Raw genomic sequence first — 15,092 nt, 5'->3', positions numbered from 1 at the left:
GTCATTACTTGACAGTTAAAAGAACTCAAAATAAGAAAAACACTTATTAGATAAATACGAACGAGATGGCTGAACTTCCGGTAGTTCCTAAAGTCAATGACTCCTCGGCAAGCAATAATGATCATCGAAGCGATAAGATACGAATCACAAAACTTTGTCGTGATAATTTTCCCGAATGGAAAAAATCGTTTAAACATCTTGTTATCGGTCGTGGCGATGAGGAGGTTTTCGATGCAAATTGGTGTGAAGAACACAAGAAGGAGAAAAAATTTTGCAAGAAAACCTCGAGCGCTTACACTCTTCTTGAGTTATGTGTATCAGCCGATCTATACCCAGTTGTGCAAGCAGCCGATACGTTCTCAAAGGCTATGGAAGATTTAGCTGAAGCTTGCGGTGAAAGTTCGTTAATCAAACTTGGCGACAAACTCTACGCTCTCATTCAACTCAAATTCATTCCCGGAACGTCTATTGCTACTCATATTAGTAAATTTCAAACTATGTATACCTCACTTAAGTCAGCTCAAATAGGTTCCAAAAATATGCAAGTCGATACGGCTATGGCTGGATTATTTTTTCTCAAAAGTTTCCGTCATGATGATTCATTGGCTTCTCTTATTCAAAATCTATTTGATGTCACTCCTTTCACATTTGAAAAATTGGCGACTCGAATGAATATTGAACATAGCCGGATTGATCAGACTGCTTCAATTAACGCATCCTCGTTGATTAACGCTTTATTGTCCAGGCCATTTACTCGACCAAACAAGGACAAATTTAAAGCGGTTGAGAAGAAGTTCAGAAGTGTTGTTCCAACCAAAAATCGTAACAACGCATCGAGTGGTTCCTCTGCTAAGCCTCAAATGAGTGATCAAGAATTGGACCAGTTAATTGAATCATTAACGAAACTTCGTACTCAGCGGTTAAATTCTATTGATGAATCCAAGAATGAAGATGTTGTCAAGGCAGTTGCGGAAACTACAGGAAGTGACCCTGAAGATACTGGATTTTTTGTTGAAGATGAGAACACGTTTCATGTTGGTCCAATCGACAACGAGAAAATTCGCTTAGTCCTTGATACTGGAGCATCCAAATCAACAGTTTCCGACAGTTGCCTCCTTTCGAACTTGCAACCCATCAATAAATTGATGCAAACATACTCAGGTTCAATTGACATCACTCATACCGGTTCAATGCAATTCGGGAAATATGAGGCAGTGTTATTTGTGATATATTGCTATCTTGGCATAAGCCTTTGCCAATCCGCAGCAGTTCAATTGCAAAAGAAGTGTTGGATGTAGTTTCATAGTCTGTCCCTAGCCCCAAGCAAACATTTTCCTTCAATGAATAGGTGGTAATGTCGGTCCAAAGGTATGAGGTCTTCATTGTTGCAAATTCTGATCGCGGGAATACACCTCTCTTGACCACTGGTAAGGTTTGGCGAAAGTCTCCGGCAAATATCACAAGGTTTCCACCAAACACTTGTGTTATCCCGGTGAGATCCCTCAAACTCCTGTCTACGGTCTCTATTGCTTGTCAATGCATAGCCACGGCTTCATCCCACACTATCACTCTACAAGCCAAGAGTCTCTTCCCCATTCAAGGGTGAACGGTTGTTAGAAAACCAAGCATGGCGCTCGCTGGGTTGTGAGGTAGAGGCAATCAAGTGGTTTGAAGACGGAAAGGGGACAGTGATCCATTTGTATTTTGATTTCTGGCCATGTACTTGCTGAAAATAACTGTTGTGGCCCAATTGATGAGTGTGACTACTTGCAGAGCTGAGTGAGCTACTTTTCCAGCTCCGCAGTTTGGCAGTATGGATGCTTCCTGTCTTGATCTCTAAGCCATCCTCAACACGCTTGTCATTTTGATCTTCAAATGTGGAGATATTCTCTCTGAATTGTGATGAATCTTGATGGGCAGCAGTGAAAATGAGCAGGGAAATAAGCAAACAATGAGAGAGGAATAGACGGCAGGGTTGAGCTGAAACTCTCTTACTGGTACGTTCAGCCATCAAGGTGCGCGCCTGAAGCTTTGAGCGCAGAAAAGTCTGCAAGTTGAGCCCACGTGCCCGAACAGGTTGTTTACCTTGTGGGTCAGGCAGGGCGGATGGAGCGGGCTGAGGGGGAGCAGCGCCAGAAGTGGAGGTGGGGGTGGATGAGCTTGGGGCGGGGGCGAGGTTGTTGAGGACACCAAATTCAGGAGGGAATTTGACATAATCAAAGAAGCCCTTGTTGATGTCATCTTCAATCTCTGGGAAGGATGAGGACAAGCGGTCAGACTTGGACGGGTTCGAATCCTTGGGGTGTTGTCGTCAATCGAGCCCCGGTTGCCGTTGGATTGACTAATCGAGTTCGCCAAGCTGTTGAGTAGGGTGGTCATGAAGATGCTACCGCGACGGGAGGAGGCTGAAGACATGCCACATATGATAGGTTGTTTGAGCCAATGCGAGGACGGTCTGCGACGTAGACTGCTGAGCTGACAGTGAGTTTGGTAAAAGGCATCGCGTGCAGTGGTGCTCAGCAATAAGAAGTGACAGGTGCTTGACTTTACAGGGGTTCATACTTGCACCGACAGATCTCATCCCTGATTCACGGGAGCAGCATACTGCTCCGGTAATGGTAAGTATGAATGTTCTAAAAGTTCCTCGGCCACGGTGTCTTGAGCGGCCTAACTTGGTAGCCGGAAAAGCTTTACTTGACAGATGTATTAAGCACTGTTTGATTCCGGCCCTCCGATGTTACCAAAGGAGGGTAACTCATACCTTGAACAGACGCGTATGAGGATGAGGTATTGTGGGTGATGGTTGCTTGTTTCGTCGCTTTTTCTGAGCACTATGGTGAACATTAAAAAAGGCAACCGGGACATGGAAATGTTTAACTCCTGTTGTTGAACGTGGTGCAAGTGGAATGTGATGAACGCGGTGCAAGTGGATTCAAAAAGGTGCAAGTGGAATGCTAAATCCGTTGAATGCGCAGTGCCGCCAAAAGCAATCACCGTCAACATAATGTGAAGGCGGTGCAAGTGGAATGCTAAACCCGTCGAATGTGCAGGGTGTCAATGGAAAAATGGAGCATTTTGTATTCAGGGTGGAAGTCCAAATGAGTATAAGAGGCAGGGTGCTTGGAGTCGCAACGATTCCCCCATTGCAGATCCAGTGGGGGCCAACGGCTGCCCACGCGGTGGTCTTGCGATCTTTTTTTTTTGGCTGCTGGTGGGCGTTTGTCGTTTAAGGTTGAAGGAGGAATTTTTTTTCAGAGGCCTCAGGCCCCTAAATACACTAAAGACACCTGCAGTCTGTTGAAATGTCCCCGAAGACTTCAGGAGTCCTATGGACGACCCTCCAGCCGTGCCGCAGCAACAAGCAAATAGGGGCCGGTTGGTTTTGTTTTGCAAGGAGGGCCTAATCAAGTGATTAGGGCGCTCCAAGGAGGGGTTAGGACGAAACCAATGCCCCTGGGGTTTCTCCCCTCTTCTTTCCGCTCTATTTATACCCGCATCCAGCCTCAACAATACACCGCACCAGTCGTAAAACCCCTCTGGCCATGACTCTATGCCACGCCGTCGCCACCGCCCACCGTCCCACTATTTCCAATCTGCAGCCATGGCTGTCCGCCCTCCAGCCATCCCTCACTACAATCTCCACGCCTCAGTAGGACGAGGCACCCCGTTGCCACATCCACTCCCTAGGCGCCCCGGCGAACCCTGCCATTTGCGAGCCTGACGACGCCTCGCACCGCCTTACTCAGCAATTCGCCAGGGCCTCTTCCCCGCGGCCATCTTGGCGAGGTCGAACTCGAGGAACTCAACGAACGGCGGCGTGGCCCCGCTGGCGGCTGCTGAGGCAAGTTCAGCCTTCGGGCTGTCCGTGCGGATGGGCATCCATTGGGGTAACCCGCACTTTGAAGCAGATCCCCAGTGACACGCCAAGATGTGGCATCAATCTGCAAGATGGACTTCGGGGTCTCTGAGATCGGCAAGAAGCGGCTGAAAGGCCTGGAGATGCCCGAGTTCATCTCGCTGATCTATCCGCGCTCGTTGGCCGGAAGAATCAACAACCAGGGCGCCTCGCTCGGCGGCCCGACTCCAAGGTCGATGAAGTCTATGAACCGGCCCCAAGGATGCTGGATGTCAATCACATCAGACAGTTGGCTGCATTGGTCATCAGACTCGAGGCTGGTACGCCCTCTCTCCCTTCCTCCTTTTCCCCAAGCAATTCTTATTATGTAAGATTTTAAGGAGATTGACAATGTCCCTTTTTGGACCCGAATGGTCACAGTGTCCGGAGCGACGGTCCATGCGCCCTTAAGTTTCAGCCCCAGCTCGCCGCACCAGACGAACAAACTGACAGCCGGTCCCGGGGGAGAAGAGGGCGGAGGGGCAGGCGGGAGCGGAGGGAGCGCGCCGAAGCGGCCAAAATTGAAGCTCCTGAACGGGCATCTGCTGACCTACCCGATCCGGCTGGAGTCCACCGACGAAGAGCTCGCCGCCTTGGCGAGTGGGTACACACACACCAGCTTGTCGCCGAGAGGGATTCCTCTCGACGGGCTGGTATGTATAATGTACACCAGCTTGCCAAAATGACTTCCTCCCGGCGGGCTGGTATGCGGACACCAGCCAAGACTTCCTCTTGACTGGCTGGTATACATGCACCAGCTCGCCGAGAGGGCTTCCTCTCGGCTGGCTGGTATACATACACCAGCTCGCCGAGAGGGCATCTTCTCGGCTGGCTGGTATACATACACCAGCTCGCCGAGTGGGCTTCCTCTCGGCTGGCTGGTATACATACGCCAGCTCGCCGAGAGGGCTTCACGCCAGCTCGTCGAGAGGGCTTGCTCTCGGCTGGCTGGTATACATATACCGGCTCGCCGAGAGGGCTTCCTCTCGGCGGGCTGGAACACGTACACCAGCTCGCCAAGAGGGCTTCCTCTTGGCGGGCTGGAACACGTACACCAGCTCGCCCAGAGGGCTTCCTCTCGGCGGGCTGGAACACGTACACCAGCTCGCCCAGAGGGCTTCCTCTCGGCGGGCTGGAACACGTACACCAGCTCGCCAAGAGGGCTTCCTCTCGGCGGGGTGGTATACATACACCAACTGGCCGAGAAGGCTTCCTTCTCGCCGCGATCCTCGAGAACCAGGTGATCCGGATTGAAAACGTCATCTCGAGCCTTGAGTTACGCTCCCTCGGCCCCATCTATGACTTTCTGTTGGCCCTCGGCGCACCATTAAGATCCAGCCTAACGTGCTCCTACATGTATATATATATATATATATATATAATATATATATATACATATATGGGCTGTCTTCTCTTACTTTGACATCTTCCTTACTCCTCTACCAGCAACAGATTCTTCACTTTGTAGTTTGTCCTTATACCGTTTCTTTAATCTTATTATCTTAGACGATTTCGGGAAGCTTTTCACACACACACACTCACATATATATATACATAATAATTCTTTATAGAGGTACTTTTGTTCTTTTGTTGTTAATTGTATATTGATTTCTCATCTTTCCACTCCATCGACCACGCTCAGATAGATCACCAACTGGCTCTGCAGCCCCCCACCCAGACCTCCATGATCCATCCAACCCCGCTTGCCCTCCCAACCAATGATTCTACATCCCTCTTGCTCCAAGCCCTACTGTCCCACCATCAACTACACCATTGTGAGCCCAGTTTAACTAGCTCTTTGCTCTTCGCGAAATTCTTTGTGAGGCTTTTTGGAGTGTGGACTTCTTGCCTCTGGCCGCGGGTTATCATAATGTTTATAATGTTTGATGAGCAATTGGTTGTCTGTCTTGACTATCTACTTCTCCACACCTTAGCAAAAAGAATATTGCTGAACAGGAGCCACAATTTTGAATGAATGTTAACATGTCTGGGACTAAAAAAATTAGTTGGTTAGACATGTAGCCTCAGACCACTATGAATGATCCGGATTTGAAGAGCATGATGAAAGTATCTCCAACCTTGAACTGGAAAGAATCCAATGAAGATGTTTAAAATTATTTCTTCTTGAGGTGGCCTCATTTCATCCTACTTTCCCCAGTACACCTGACAGATCACATAGCTGATATCTTTTTCATTCTTCTTCCCTCTTTTTTTTGGAATAGTAACACTACAAGTGGGGACGGGATGCTTGGTTCTCCAAAAGAACTGGAGATAATAATCATTTATGGAGTCCTAACTTTGTAAGCAGCAAACTCCAAGATTGATGAACCTGTCTGAAATCAATAGATTGAAAATATTCTAATGAGTTGGACTGGTTATCTGGTGGAGGTGAGGCCATTCAGCAAGGAAGGGGCATGCAGGGACCAGGGAGCTTAAACCTGCTTAGACCCTGCAGCGGCGTAGCCGCTTTGGCCTCTAGTGTTGTTATTGATAGTTGGTAATTTGGAAAACAGTGAAGAATCTGGGAAAATATAGTTCCTTTGCCTTGAGGCTCATTCAAAAAATCTAATCCACCCCCAGGCCATTGGTGATGGTCAAAGGCTTTCTGGGTAGCAGGTTTAATTAAATACTTGAGGATTACTATTTTATTTCCAGCGGTGAAGCCGCCTTGGCCTCTAGTTAAAGTTAGATTTATCATGCTATCAAAACTACGGGGCAAAAAAAGCTTTCACAAAACAATGAACAAATTACATGCAAAAAAAACTGAATAGACAGAATTCAGGATATCACCCAGAACCAGTAAATCTGGCTCTACATAATTTGATATTGAGTTACATTGGGTGTCAGCAGGTCTCTGTGTACATCTGAAATCAACAAGAAAGAATTGGAAAATTTGATGCTAGTTGGTAGTTGTCCTACCCAGAGTTTTGTTAGTTATTGGGTGCTGCAAACACGCCAGTAAAACTAGAATATTACTATAATAAGTTCAGAGTTTCTAGAATTGCTCTAATTTGTGAAATAGTTTTCAACCTGGATGTTTATTATTTGAATCTGAAAAATAATAGAAAAATTATTTGATCTCTTTTGTCTTGAGCACATAATTCCTGTCAACATCCTGAATCCTCCAAAGTTCACAAACAATGTCTAGTTTCTGCTTAACTTCTTTGGATAAATAATCCCTTGGGATTGCTCCATAAGCTTCTTCAAGAGTTCTTCCTGTGGACTCTGTAAGCAAGTGTTTCTTCGAACAATCAAACAATATATCATCCAAAATCTTGGCAGAATGATATGGCAATTTTGAAATTTTCTGGATATTCTGATCTTTCCAAAATGAGTGACGGGATGGCTTGATTTTCTTTCTAGTTGATTGATATATGTCCCATAATATTTTCCACTCTTCTTGCTTCAAATTATCCTTGAGCAATTTTAATTCTTCTCCTACATGGAGGAAAATTTGGCTCTTCTCTTCTTCATCTTTAATCATCATGCAATTATCTATGGTTTCAGAACATTCAACTAGATGAGCTGAGGTTAAGATCAAATAGATTATTTTGGTATAAATTTACTCACAAAGACGATTGATAATTAGTGAGTTTCTTGCAAGTGCCTGACCTTTTTTTAGCAATTTGATGAGTTTCTCTGCATTTAGAAAACTAATAGAGCTGAAGTACTCTAAAATTAATGATCTGACCAATCTCCAGGAAACTTTATGTTCTTTGAGAAGAACTTTGTCATATGGAAGCATAAGTTGAGCTTCACATTCTATAACTGCATTCAAAATTTCATTGTCATATCTTCTTTTGATTTCTTCTGGGGTGAGGAATCCCATTCCTGCTTCGAGCTCCAACCTTGCAATTTTAGTTCTCAATTCCCTATATTTTTGGCTAAAGTGATTTTCCAAACTTCCATGAAGTGTGCTTACCACCTCTGTTAATTCTGCTTGAAGATTCCTGAGAGATTGATGGTTTTTGCCCAAAAATTTAAAGAAAAAGCTTTGAACCAAAAAAGGAAATTTGTGTCCTTCCAGTTCAACATTGAAGTTGTAGTTTATTACAGATTCATTGTCCTGGTATATAGGCAAAAGGTTCTCATAGGTAATGCATGCTAAATCAAAAGAAGACAGGTTGATGAAATATCAAAGAAATGATTAAGATTCCTTAATATTTTCAACATAAATGCTTGAAATTTGAGTGACATACCTATCACAAGTAGTTGTGATTTTCTGGCCCGGGGCTTGGGAATGAAGTTTTTGAGGATTATTTTTGACTTTCTTGCATCTTGCAAGAACTCTTCAACATAGTTTATTGCTAATGAAACTTTGTAAAATAACATTGCTCCAACAGATTTTGAATTTTTATTTGAATCCTGAAGAAAGTTTTTTATTTTTCCAACATCAATTGGGCCTGCATATCTGTGGAGCTCAAAGACCTGATTAGAACCAGCTTTCTTCTTCTCATCTTCAATTCCACTTTGAATATCTGAACCAATTTCTGAAAGAAGTTTGTAATACTCAATTGAGTTGTCAAATGGCCTTCCATTGATAAAGCAGGAACAAGTTTTTTGGAAGTTTTTCATTGCATCCTCTAACCCACTTTGCCTTGCAACTTCATCCATCCTTTCCCAAAATATCAAGAAACTTTCTTCATCATGAAATGGCTGCCTCAGCTCTTGAGCAACAAAAATGACTTCAAAAACATAAATTTTTATCAGGCATGCCAATTACCCCAAAAGCTATCATGTACTGAGGAAAAAGAAATTATTACCAACAATCCTCTAGTGCTTGAAGTGGGTACACCATTTCTGTATCAAATTTTATGGGCTCTTCCTTGTATGGCTTGGCAACTTTAATCATTTTTATTATCCTCTGGAAAGCATCAGCTTTTGAGAGTGTCTTTTGATGGCATGTTTTGGAGAGTCTTTCTATTAAGGCATTTCCCCTAAATTTGGGCCAATCAGACATAATTTGGAAATGCACCAATGCATAGGCTAATGAAATAATTTTCAGTCATTCAAATATGTCAGAATTGGCTATGAAGCCTTGCACTTAAGTTTCTGATGATGAAGCTAGTGTTTGACTTACCAATTGAGTCATAAACAAAAGAGGATTTCCAAGCCATTGAGAATGTGTGAAAATCAATTGCAAGGCTGACTGTTCCTTGGTTGACCTTCAATCTTTGAAGTTCAGTACTTTTAGCAACCAAAATCTCCCAACCTTTGGGATCAGTACTTAACCGTGTCCAACCAACAAAACTCCCACTGCACCAGCTGTATAGAAGCTTCTCCACATTCTTTTCTGGTAGTGGAGTGCTTGGAAATTTAGACTCTGTTGAAATTCTGGTAAACCTACTCTTAACCATGTATTTTTCCCATGATCCCTCAAGGTCAATCCTTCCGTGGCATACAATTGAAGCCAAGTCTTTAACTGCTTCCAATAATCATTGTTTAATCAAAGCTGGAATCAGTTGCCTTCTGATTCCAAAAGTTAGCAAATATGGGTACATACCTATCATGTTGGATAACCGACTTTGACCATCTTTGTTTGATGTATGTGCCAAGATCAGCATTTTTTTTTCAAACTAGCAACCAGGATTCTTTGGAAAAGGGTTTACCTTCAATTTTTTGCAGTGTTTCTGTTATCCTATCAAGGTGATACTTCTTCTTTGGAGTTTTATATCTAGGTCCCCAAGAGATTCCTTCAAATGAGGGATGTTGATAGATATTGTTGACTGAAGGAGTGTTTCATGAAATCAGTACAAGGAAGGATGAATTATGTAATTTCCATCCAAAAATTCCGCCCTTTCATTAGCTATTCATCGGAGGGGTATATCTAGTACTTACACACTTCCATTGGTTCAGGTTCAGGAATCATGCCTCCCCAGCATTGAAGCATAAAGAAACCAGCTCCTAGCCATTTTATGCATCTCATATTTACCATAGCACCTAAATCAATACTCAGGAAAGAAACACAGAAAAGATCCAAAGATTTCTTGATCAGGGACAAGGAAGAATTACTACACAGCATGTTTGCCTTGGTCTTACATAATCAACCGGCGGTCAACAGCAGAAGCAAACAGGTATGAGCATACAAAGTTTGAAAGGGTGCCGCTCAAACAAGCGAGAGAAATATGCAAGGAGAGAATACGCAGTAGCAGCTGATTCCTCAGCCAAGCAAGTCTGACAGAAACAGCCAGGCATGCGTACTATCTTTTAAATTGTCGAGTGTGTGATAAACATTGGATAAATTGACGGCCAGGACTTGCATAGTTATCTGATTCAAGGATACGGTGTTTCACATGCCGATGGCACAATCAGCAGTCATCCCTTGTTGAAATTGACCTTCCCTTCTCAGAAAGTGCTTAGGTTTGGTGGGACGCAAAATCAAGTAATTTCCCCTAGGCTCAATGTAGCGGTATCAGTTCAAGTGGCGGGAGGAGTAGAAACAGACACAGGAAACATTCCTTGAAAGACTTCCCTTTGGTTCTGTAGTCCCCTGCAGAGCCAGATCTGTAGCCTGTAATCTAGAATCTAGTCCCAGAGGCTGTAGATCTGACTCTGTAGCCCCCTACAGAGTCAAAGAGAAGTCTCCCAATAGCATTTTTTTTCTCGGGAGTATCAAACCACCCGCCATAAAGTATGGCCCTTCCCATAACCATGAGGCAAGGATAACAGGATATTGATTATACCTTTCAAACAAGCAAGTATATATATGGCATCTGATACATCATTGTTGTAACATTCTCATCTGTTTTTGTTGAGTTTAGAGGGTAACATGGTTGATTGACACGTGACATGGTATAGGGACTCATGCCTGCCTCTATCGAGAGACACGAGCACATCGACTGGAAGCAAGTGATACAAGCACGGGAATAAATAAATAGGAGGCTACTTTTGAGTATGTTTGTGTGGCTGAGAATATACAAAGTGTCCACAGACAGGAGTGAGATTCAAGTCTGGAGCTGGTGGATGGGTCAGACGAGGGAGTCTCAGAGCTTGATGCCGTTGTGGATCGCAGCGACGCCGAAGGTGAGGTCCTCCCATGCCTTGTTTTGCTCTTTAGACAAATGCTTGTGGGCGCCGGGAAGGACAAAGCCTGCCTCCTGGATCATCTCGGCGAACTTGGATTGGGTGGGGAAGCGCCGGATGGACTCGACAAGATCTACAGCGATGAATGATTCGTTCAGAGTCCACAGCAGGAAAAAAAAGGAGTCTGAAAATGGGCTTACATTGGTACGAGTCGCGGTCGGAGGCAAGGATGTGGCCGAGGTTGGGGATCACGTTGAAGGAATACATCTCGTAGACTCTGTGGGTGGGGGATGGTTGGGGCGGGGGAGTGTGAGCGTCTGGTCTGTTGCTGTGGAGAGGGGGGAGGAGAGGGGAGGACTTACCCGGCCAACAAGGGGTTGTTGACTTTGCCAAACTCGAGACAGCTGAACCTCCCGCCCTTCTTCAAGACCCGATAGGCCTCCTTCAAGACAGCATCGATGTGAGTGCAGTTACGGATCCCGAAGGCGATGGTGTAGAGGTCCACGGAGTTGTCCTCGATCGCGGAGGCTCGAAGGTCCTGGGCGTTGCCGAGCTTGAACTGGATCTGGTCGCCGCCGTAGTACATGGTCCGGTTGACCTTCTTCTGGCCCTCGGCGAGCATGTCCGGGTTGATGTCGAGGATGGTGACCTTGGTCTGGCGGTCGGAGTGGCTCAGTCGGGCGTGGTCGAGGATCCTCAGCCCGATGTCCGCCGTCCCGCCGGCCACATCGAGACAGTGGATGTCCCCATGCGGGTCGAGCGACTTGACGAAGTGGTCCTTCCACAATCGATGGATCCCGAGCGACATCGCATCGTTCATCACATCGTACGACGATGCCACCGAGCTGAACACTTGCCCGACTAGATCCACTGCCCGTCAGCTCTGCCTCCCGGGCACCGGCCTGCAGTCAGAGGAACACACATACCCAGGCTTTGCTTGGCCTGCTCAGGGACGTCCCTGTATCCGAAATGGGTCTTGGGCTGCTCGGGATGGTCGTTGAGCCCGTCGAGCTGCAAGGGTGCCGGTCTGGGCTTCTGCCCGGTGGCGGTGGCAAGCGTCCTGCGGAGGAGACGAGGGCGTGCAGCCAGAGGCCGGAGGTGTCGTGCGAGGCTGGCCATCGTGGGTGGTTCTCGGCGGGAGTCGGCGGGCGGGGGCAGCGGTAAGGAAGCCTCCAGTGCGGCGCTCGCCCGCCACTTCGACCCGGAACCACGCCGATGGCTCTCAAACCACCCGCCACTCGACTGCTCCCCGGCCACACCGGGCCGTGAGTCTCTCTCTGCGTCGAGCCGTGGCCGCACCCTAGGAACTCACCCCTGTCCGCTGTAGTGTCTTCACCCTCAGCTGGTCGGTCGACGGAAGGAAACTGGCGAGCGGATCGAAGGACGAGGGGATACGAATATGGAACCCAGAGCGAGCTGACTGTACGCTGCCCCTACTTTGCCCACCATCAGAGCGAGCCCCACTAACAGCCATGGACGCCATCCTCCAACCATACCCCGGACGTTTATCTCTAGATCAGACGGCAAGGCATCCGCCGAACTCAAGGGCCATTCCAGTCGGATCAACCGTATGCTCGTTTCAACCATCCACAGACTCACTCAACAGAGAAAGGAGAACCGAGAGAGCGAGAGATAGGGGACAGGAGGCTCTAACCGTCTCTTTCTGTTCCAGAGTTGCGATGGGATCCTACTCATCCTGAAAGACTGGCCAGCGCGGGAGAGGATGGCACGCTGCGCTTTTGGGACATCCGACGTGAGGAGCATCCACCGATTTCCTTCTCCTTCCCCCATTGACCGATGTACTACCGGCTCGGCATGTGTAGAGGGATCCAAACCGATCCGGACGGTCGAAAACGACTCGAAACTCTCGTTCCTCAATCTCTGTTGGTCGCCGGATGCGTCGATCGTCGCGATCGGAGACTCCAAAGACCGGCTCCAATTCTACGACTCTTCGACCGGTAAAAAACTCGCAGAACACGTCGAATATTCCAGAAGTCCTACCGCCAGTGAAGTTGGTCCCTTCCCTCATCTGTTCAGGTTCCAGCATTTATCGGGAAGAGTAGAGATGGAATTGGTAATATGAACAAATGAATGAATGATGATGATGATTAAAGGGACAAAAAGATCAAATCAACGAGGTCTCCTTTTCCCATTCGGGCGACTATCTCTTCGTGCCCACCGGCGCCGGCTCCGTGGTTACCTACGCGTTCTCGAGAGAAGGTGACGCTGCCAAGTTAACCGAGTTTCACCGATACGAAGCCCATGCTTGTGTCATCAATTGCATCGGTATGTCAATTTCTGTCTTTTGTTGATCAAGAATTGAACAAGTAAACAAAATAACAAGTATCTCGTCTAACTGTACGATCATCATCTCTTTTTTTGCCTCTAGATATTGACCCTAGAGGACGGTAAGTCTAGGAAATCATGCAAGAGCGTTTGAGAATGTGTTTATCTCAACGCCAGTCGCATGGTTGGCTCTTTAATTACGGATATGCGTGTGTAGATACATCGCGGTAGGTGGCGCTGATTCAATAGTCAGCCTGATCGACCTGGAAGAATTCTATTGCGTCAACACCTTTGCCCATCTGGAGTGAGCCATTCTCGCCTTCAATCCGCATGCGAATCGCGCTGAGATGCGAATGATTGCGCCTATTCTTGAACACAGATCGGATGTACGGACGATCAGTTTCTCTTATGATGGCGACTTCATCGCGGTTGCGGGCAAAGACTTCTTTATCGACGTCGTCAGTCTCCTCTCCCCCCCCCCCCTTCTCTTTTACAAATGCAACCCCAAAAACAACTGACATCTCTCTTGCGCGTGTCGGACCATAGTCGGCGGTATCAACAGGGCAGCAAGTCCGCAAAATCGACAACTTGACCTATCCTGTCAATAGCATTGCCTGGCATCCGTCCAAATACGTCTTGGCCTACGCCGGGGACGAGAAGGCAGGTAATGTGCGGGTGACCAATCTGGCCTGTTGATTTTTCGCTCTATGTCTTCCCGTGTATACATAGCCTATCAAACCGCATTCACCCCCCAGGTGTTAATGCAAAGCATATCCAATCAATCATTCGTCTCTATATGTCGTCCCCTCTGGCTCCGCCTTTTCTTAACCTTCGCTTCTTCAAGCGCTGCTTGAGAACTCACGCCACCTGCCCGCCGGTCTCCCGGCCGCCGACGACCGAGGGGATCGTGTCAACTTAGCCAAATCCTCCTCCCTCCCTACGAGCGGCGCAATGCGATGAGCAGCCCAAGAACCTGAACAGCCCTCGTAGGGACTAGGGTCTGAGGCTCTCGAGGGCAACTGATGCCAAGCGTACTGGATTTCCACACGCCAGTCCGTTTTAGAAAAAGGCTGAGTTTTACTCACACCACAGCCTTAGGTATCAGAGGGTTTTTGTACAAAAGCCTGAAGGCAAACTCAACGGCTCAGAGTTCCATGCCCACATTTCACACCAACAACATGACAAACTCGGGTGATAGGATGTAACGATTTAATTTCCGTACTTCATAGGATTCAAGTGGTGCAGCAATTGTGGTGAAAGGAAAGTGGCAGGTAGAGGCCAACTGAATGGCTCAGGAAGTGGGCAGGCTACACAACTCGCCGAATTTGCCTAATGAGTTCATCTTGCCGTTGATCGCAACCTAGGAAATCAAGGAAAATTTCAGATTAATTGGTTTTGAGATAAGGATGTGTATATACAAAATAGATAGGCTGGAAAGTTGATTTGCTAACGCACCCCCTTGTCAGTTGATTCATACGCCTCCTTCTTACAGCACATTTGCGCTTTTGTGGGTTCTCGACCGGGAATGAGTTTAGAGCCCGGATAAACGGGATATCTGACGCAGCGGAACTCGTGTTGGGCCTGCGGCTGGGCTTGTATCGCTGTAGAGTCGGGAACGTTCGAAGTTGGCCGTCGGGTCAGCTATGTACGCACAAGTTCACAACAAATAGAAAACACGTACCCCAAACTTCACTTGCTAGTACGTTGGCACAGGTTCCCCATGGCATGGCAGGGTCTCCGCACTTAAATGCGGGACTGACTGCCGCTGAGCATGCCAAAACCAACGACAATTTCAAGAGGACGGAGAGGAGCATCTTGTGATGGTTGGATCAAGGGTATTGGGATGGTTGAAGATTCGATGGACAGCGCAGCTTTCACGTCTTGATAA

The 15,092-nt window shown here is 46.9% G+C and overlaps 6 protein-coding genes across 6 annotated transcripts; 3 read left to right on the top strand and 3 right to left on the bottom strand.

Annotated features, from left to right (window-relative positions):
• Positions 1-1,836: 1,836 nt before the first annotated feature.
• PtA15_10A297 (uncharacterized protein) lies at positions 1,837-2,415 on the bottom strand (the record flags this gene model as incomplete). The annotated part of the gene is made up of 3 exons (XM_053160458.1): positions 1,837-1,892; positions 1,996-2,250; positions 2,343-2,415. 3 exons carry the CDS (start codon positions 2,413-2,415, stop codon positions 1,837-1,839), a joined length of 384 nt encoding a protein of 127 aa, XP_053024431.1.
• Positions 2,416-3,601: 1,186 nt separating this feature from the next.
• On the top strand, positions 3,602-3,919 carry PtA15_10A296 (uncharacterized protein; the record flags this gene model as incomplete). The annotated part of the gene is made up of 2 exons (XM_053160457.1): positions 3,602-3,649; positions 3,758-3,919. 2 exons carry the CDS (start codon positions 3,602-3,604, stop codon positions 3,917-3,919), a joined length of 210 nt encoding a protein of 69 aa, XP_053024430.1.
• A 29-nt stretch (positions 3,920-3,948) lies between these two features.
• On the top strand, positions 3,949-4,306 carry PtA15_10A295 (uncharacterized protein; the record flags this gene model as incomplete). The annotated part of the gene is made up of 2 exons (XM_053160456.1): positions 3,949-4,176; positions 4,277-4,306. The coding sequence occupies 2 exons, from the start codon at positions 3,949-3,951 to the stop codon at positions 4,304-4,306; spliced, it is 258 nt and encodes an 85-aa protein (XP_053024429.1).
• A 6,572-nt stretch (positions 4,307-10,878) lies between these two features.
• On the bottom strand, positions 10,879-12,037 carry PtA15_10A294 (uncharacterized protein; the record flags this gene model as incomplete). The annotated part of the gene is made up of 4 exons (XM_053160455.1): positions 10,879-11,051; positions 11,119-11,195; positions 11,281-11,779; positions 11,845-12,037. The coding sequence occupies 4 exons, from the start codon at positions 12,035-12,037 to the stop codon at positions 10,879-10,881; spliced, it is 942 nt and encodes a 313-aa protein (XP_053024428.1).
• A 96-nt stretch (positions 12,038-12,133) lies between these two features.
• PtA15_10A293 (uncharacterized protein) lies at positions 12,134-13,900 on the top strand (the record flags this gene model as incomplete). Its single annotated transcript, XM_053160454.1, has 10 exons — positions 12,134-12,183; positions 12,246-12,340; positions 12,439-12,486; positions 12,591-12,671; positions 12,742-12,929; positions 13,033-13,204; positions 13,308-13,326; positions 13,422-13,508; positions 13,584-13,662; positions 13,751-13,900. The coding sequence occupies 10 exons, from the start codon at positions 12,134-12,136 to the stop codon at positions 13,898-13,900; spliced, it is 969 nt and encodes a 322-aa protein (XP_053024427.1).
• A 595-nt stretch (positions 13,901-14,495) lies between these two features.
• Positions 14,496-15,018, bottom strand: PtA15_10A292 (uncharacterized protein; the record flags this gene model as incomplete). Its single annotated transcript, XM_053160453.1, has 3 exons — positions 14,496-14,564; positions 14,660-14,805; positions 14,886-15,018. The coding sequence occupies 3 exons, from the start codon at positions 15,016-15,018 to the stop codon at positions 14,496-14,498; spliced, it is 348 nt and encodes a 115-aa protein (XP_053024426.1).
• Between the last annotated feature and the right edge of the window lie 74 nt (positions 15,019-15,092).

Source organism: Puccinia triticina, chromosome 10A (genome assembly GCF_026914185.1).
Source record: "Puccinia triticina chromosome 10A, complete sequence".
Taxonomy (NCBI): domain Eukaryota; kingdom Fungi; phylum Basidiomycota; class Pucciniomycetes; order Pucciniales; family Pucciniaceae; genus Puccinia; species Puccinia triticina.
The sequence above is the reverse complement of the archived record's forward strand: the minus strand, read 5'-3'. Positions and strand labels throughout refer to the sequence as shown.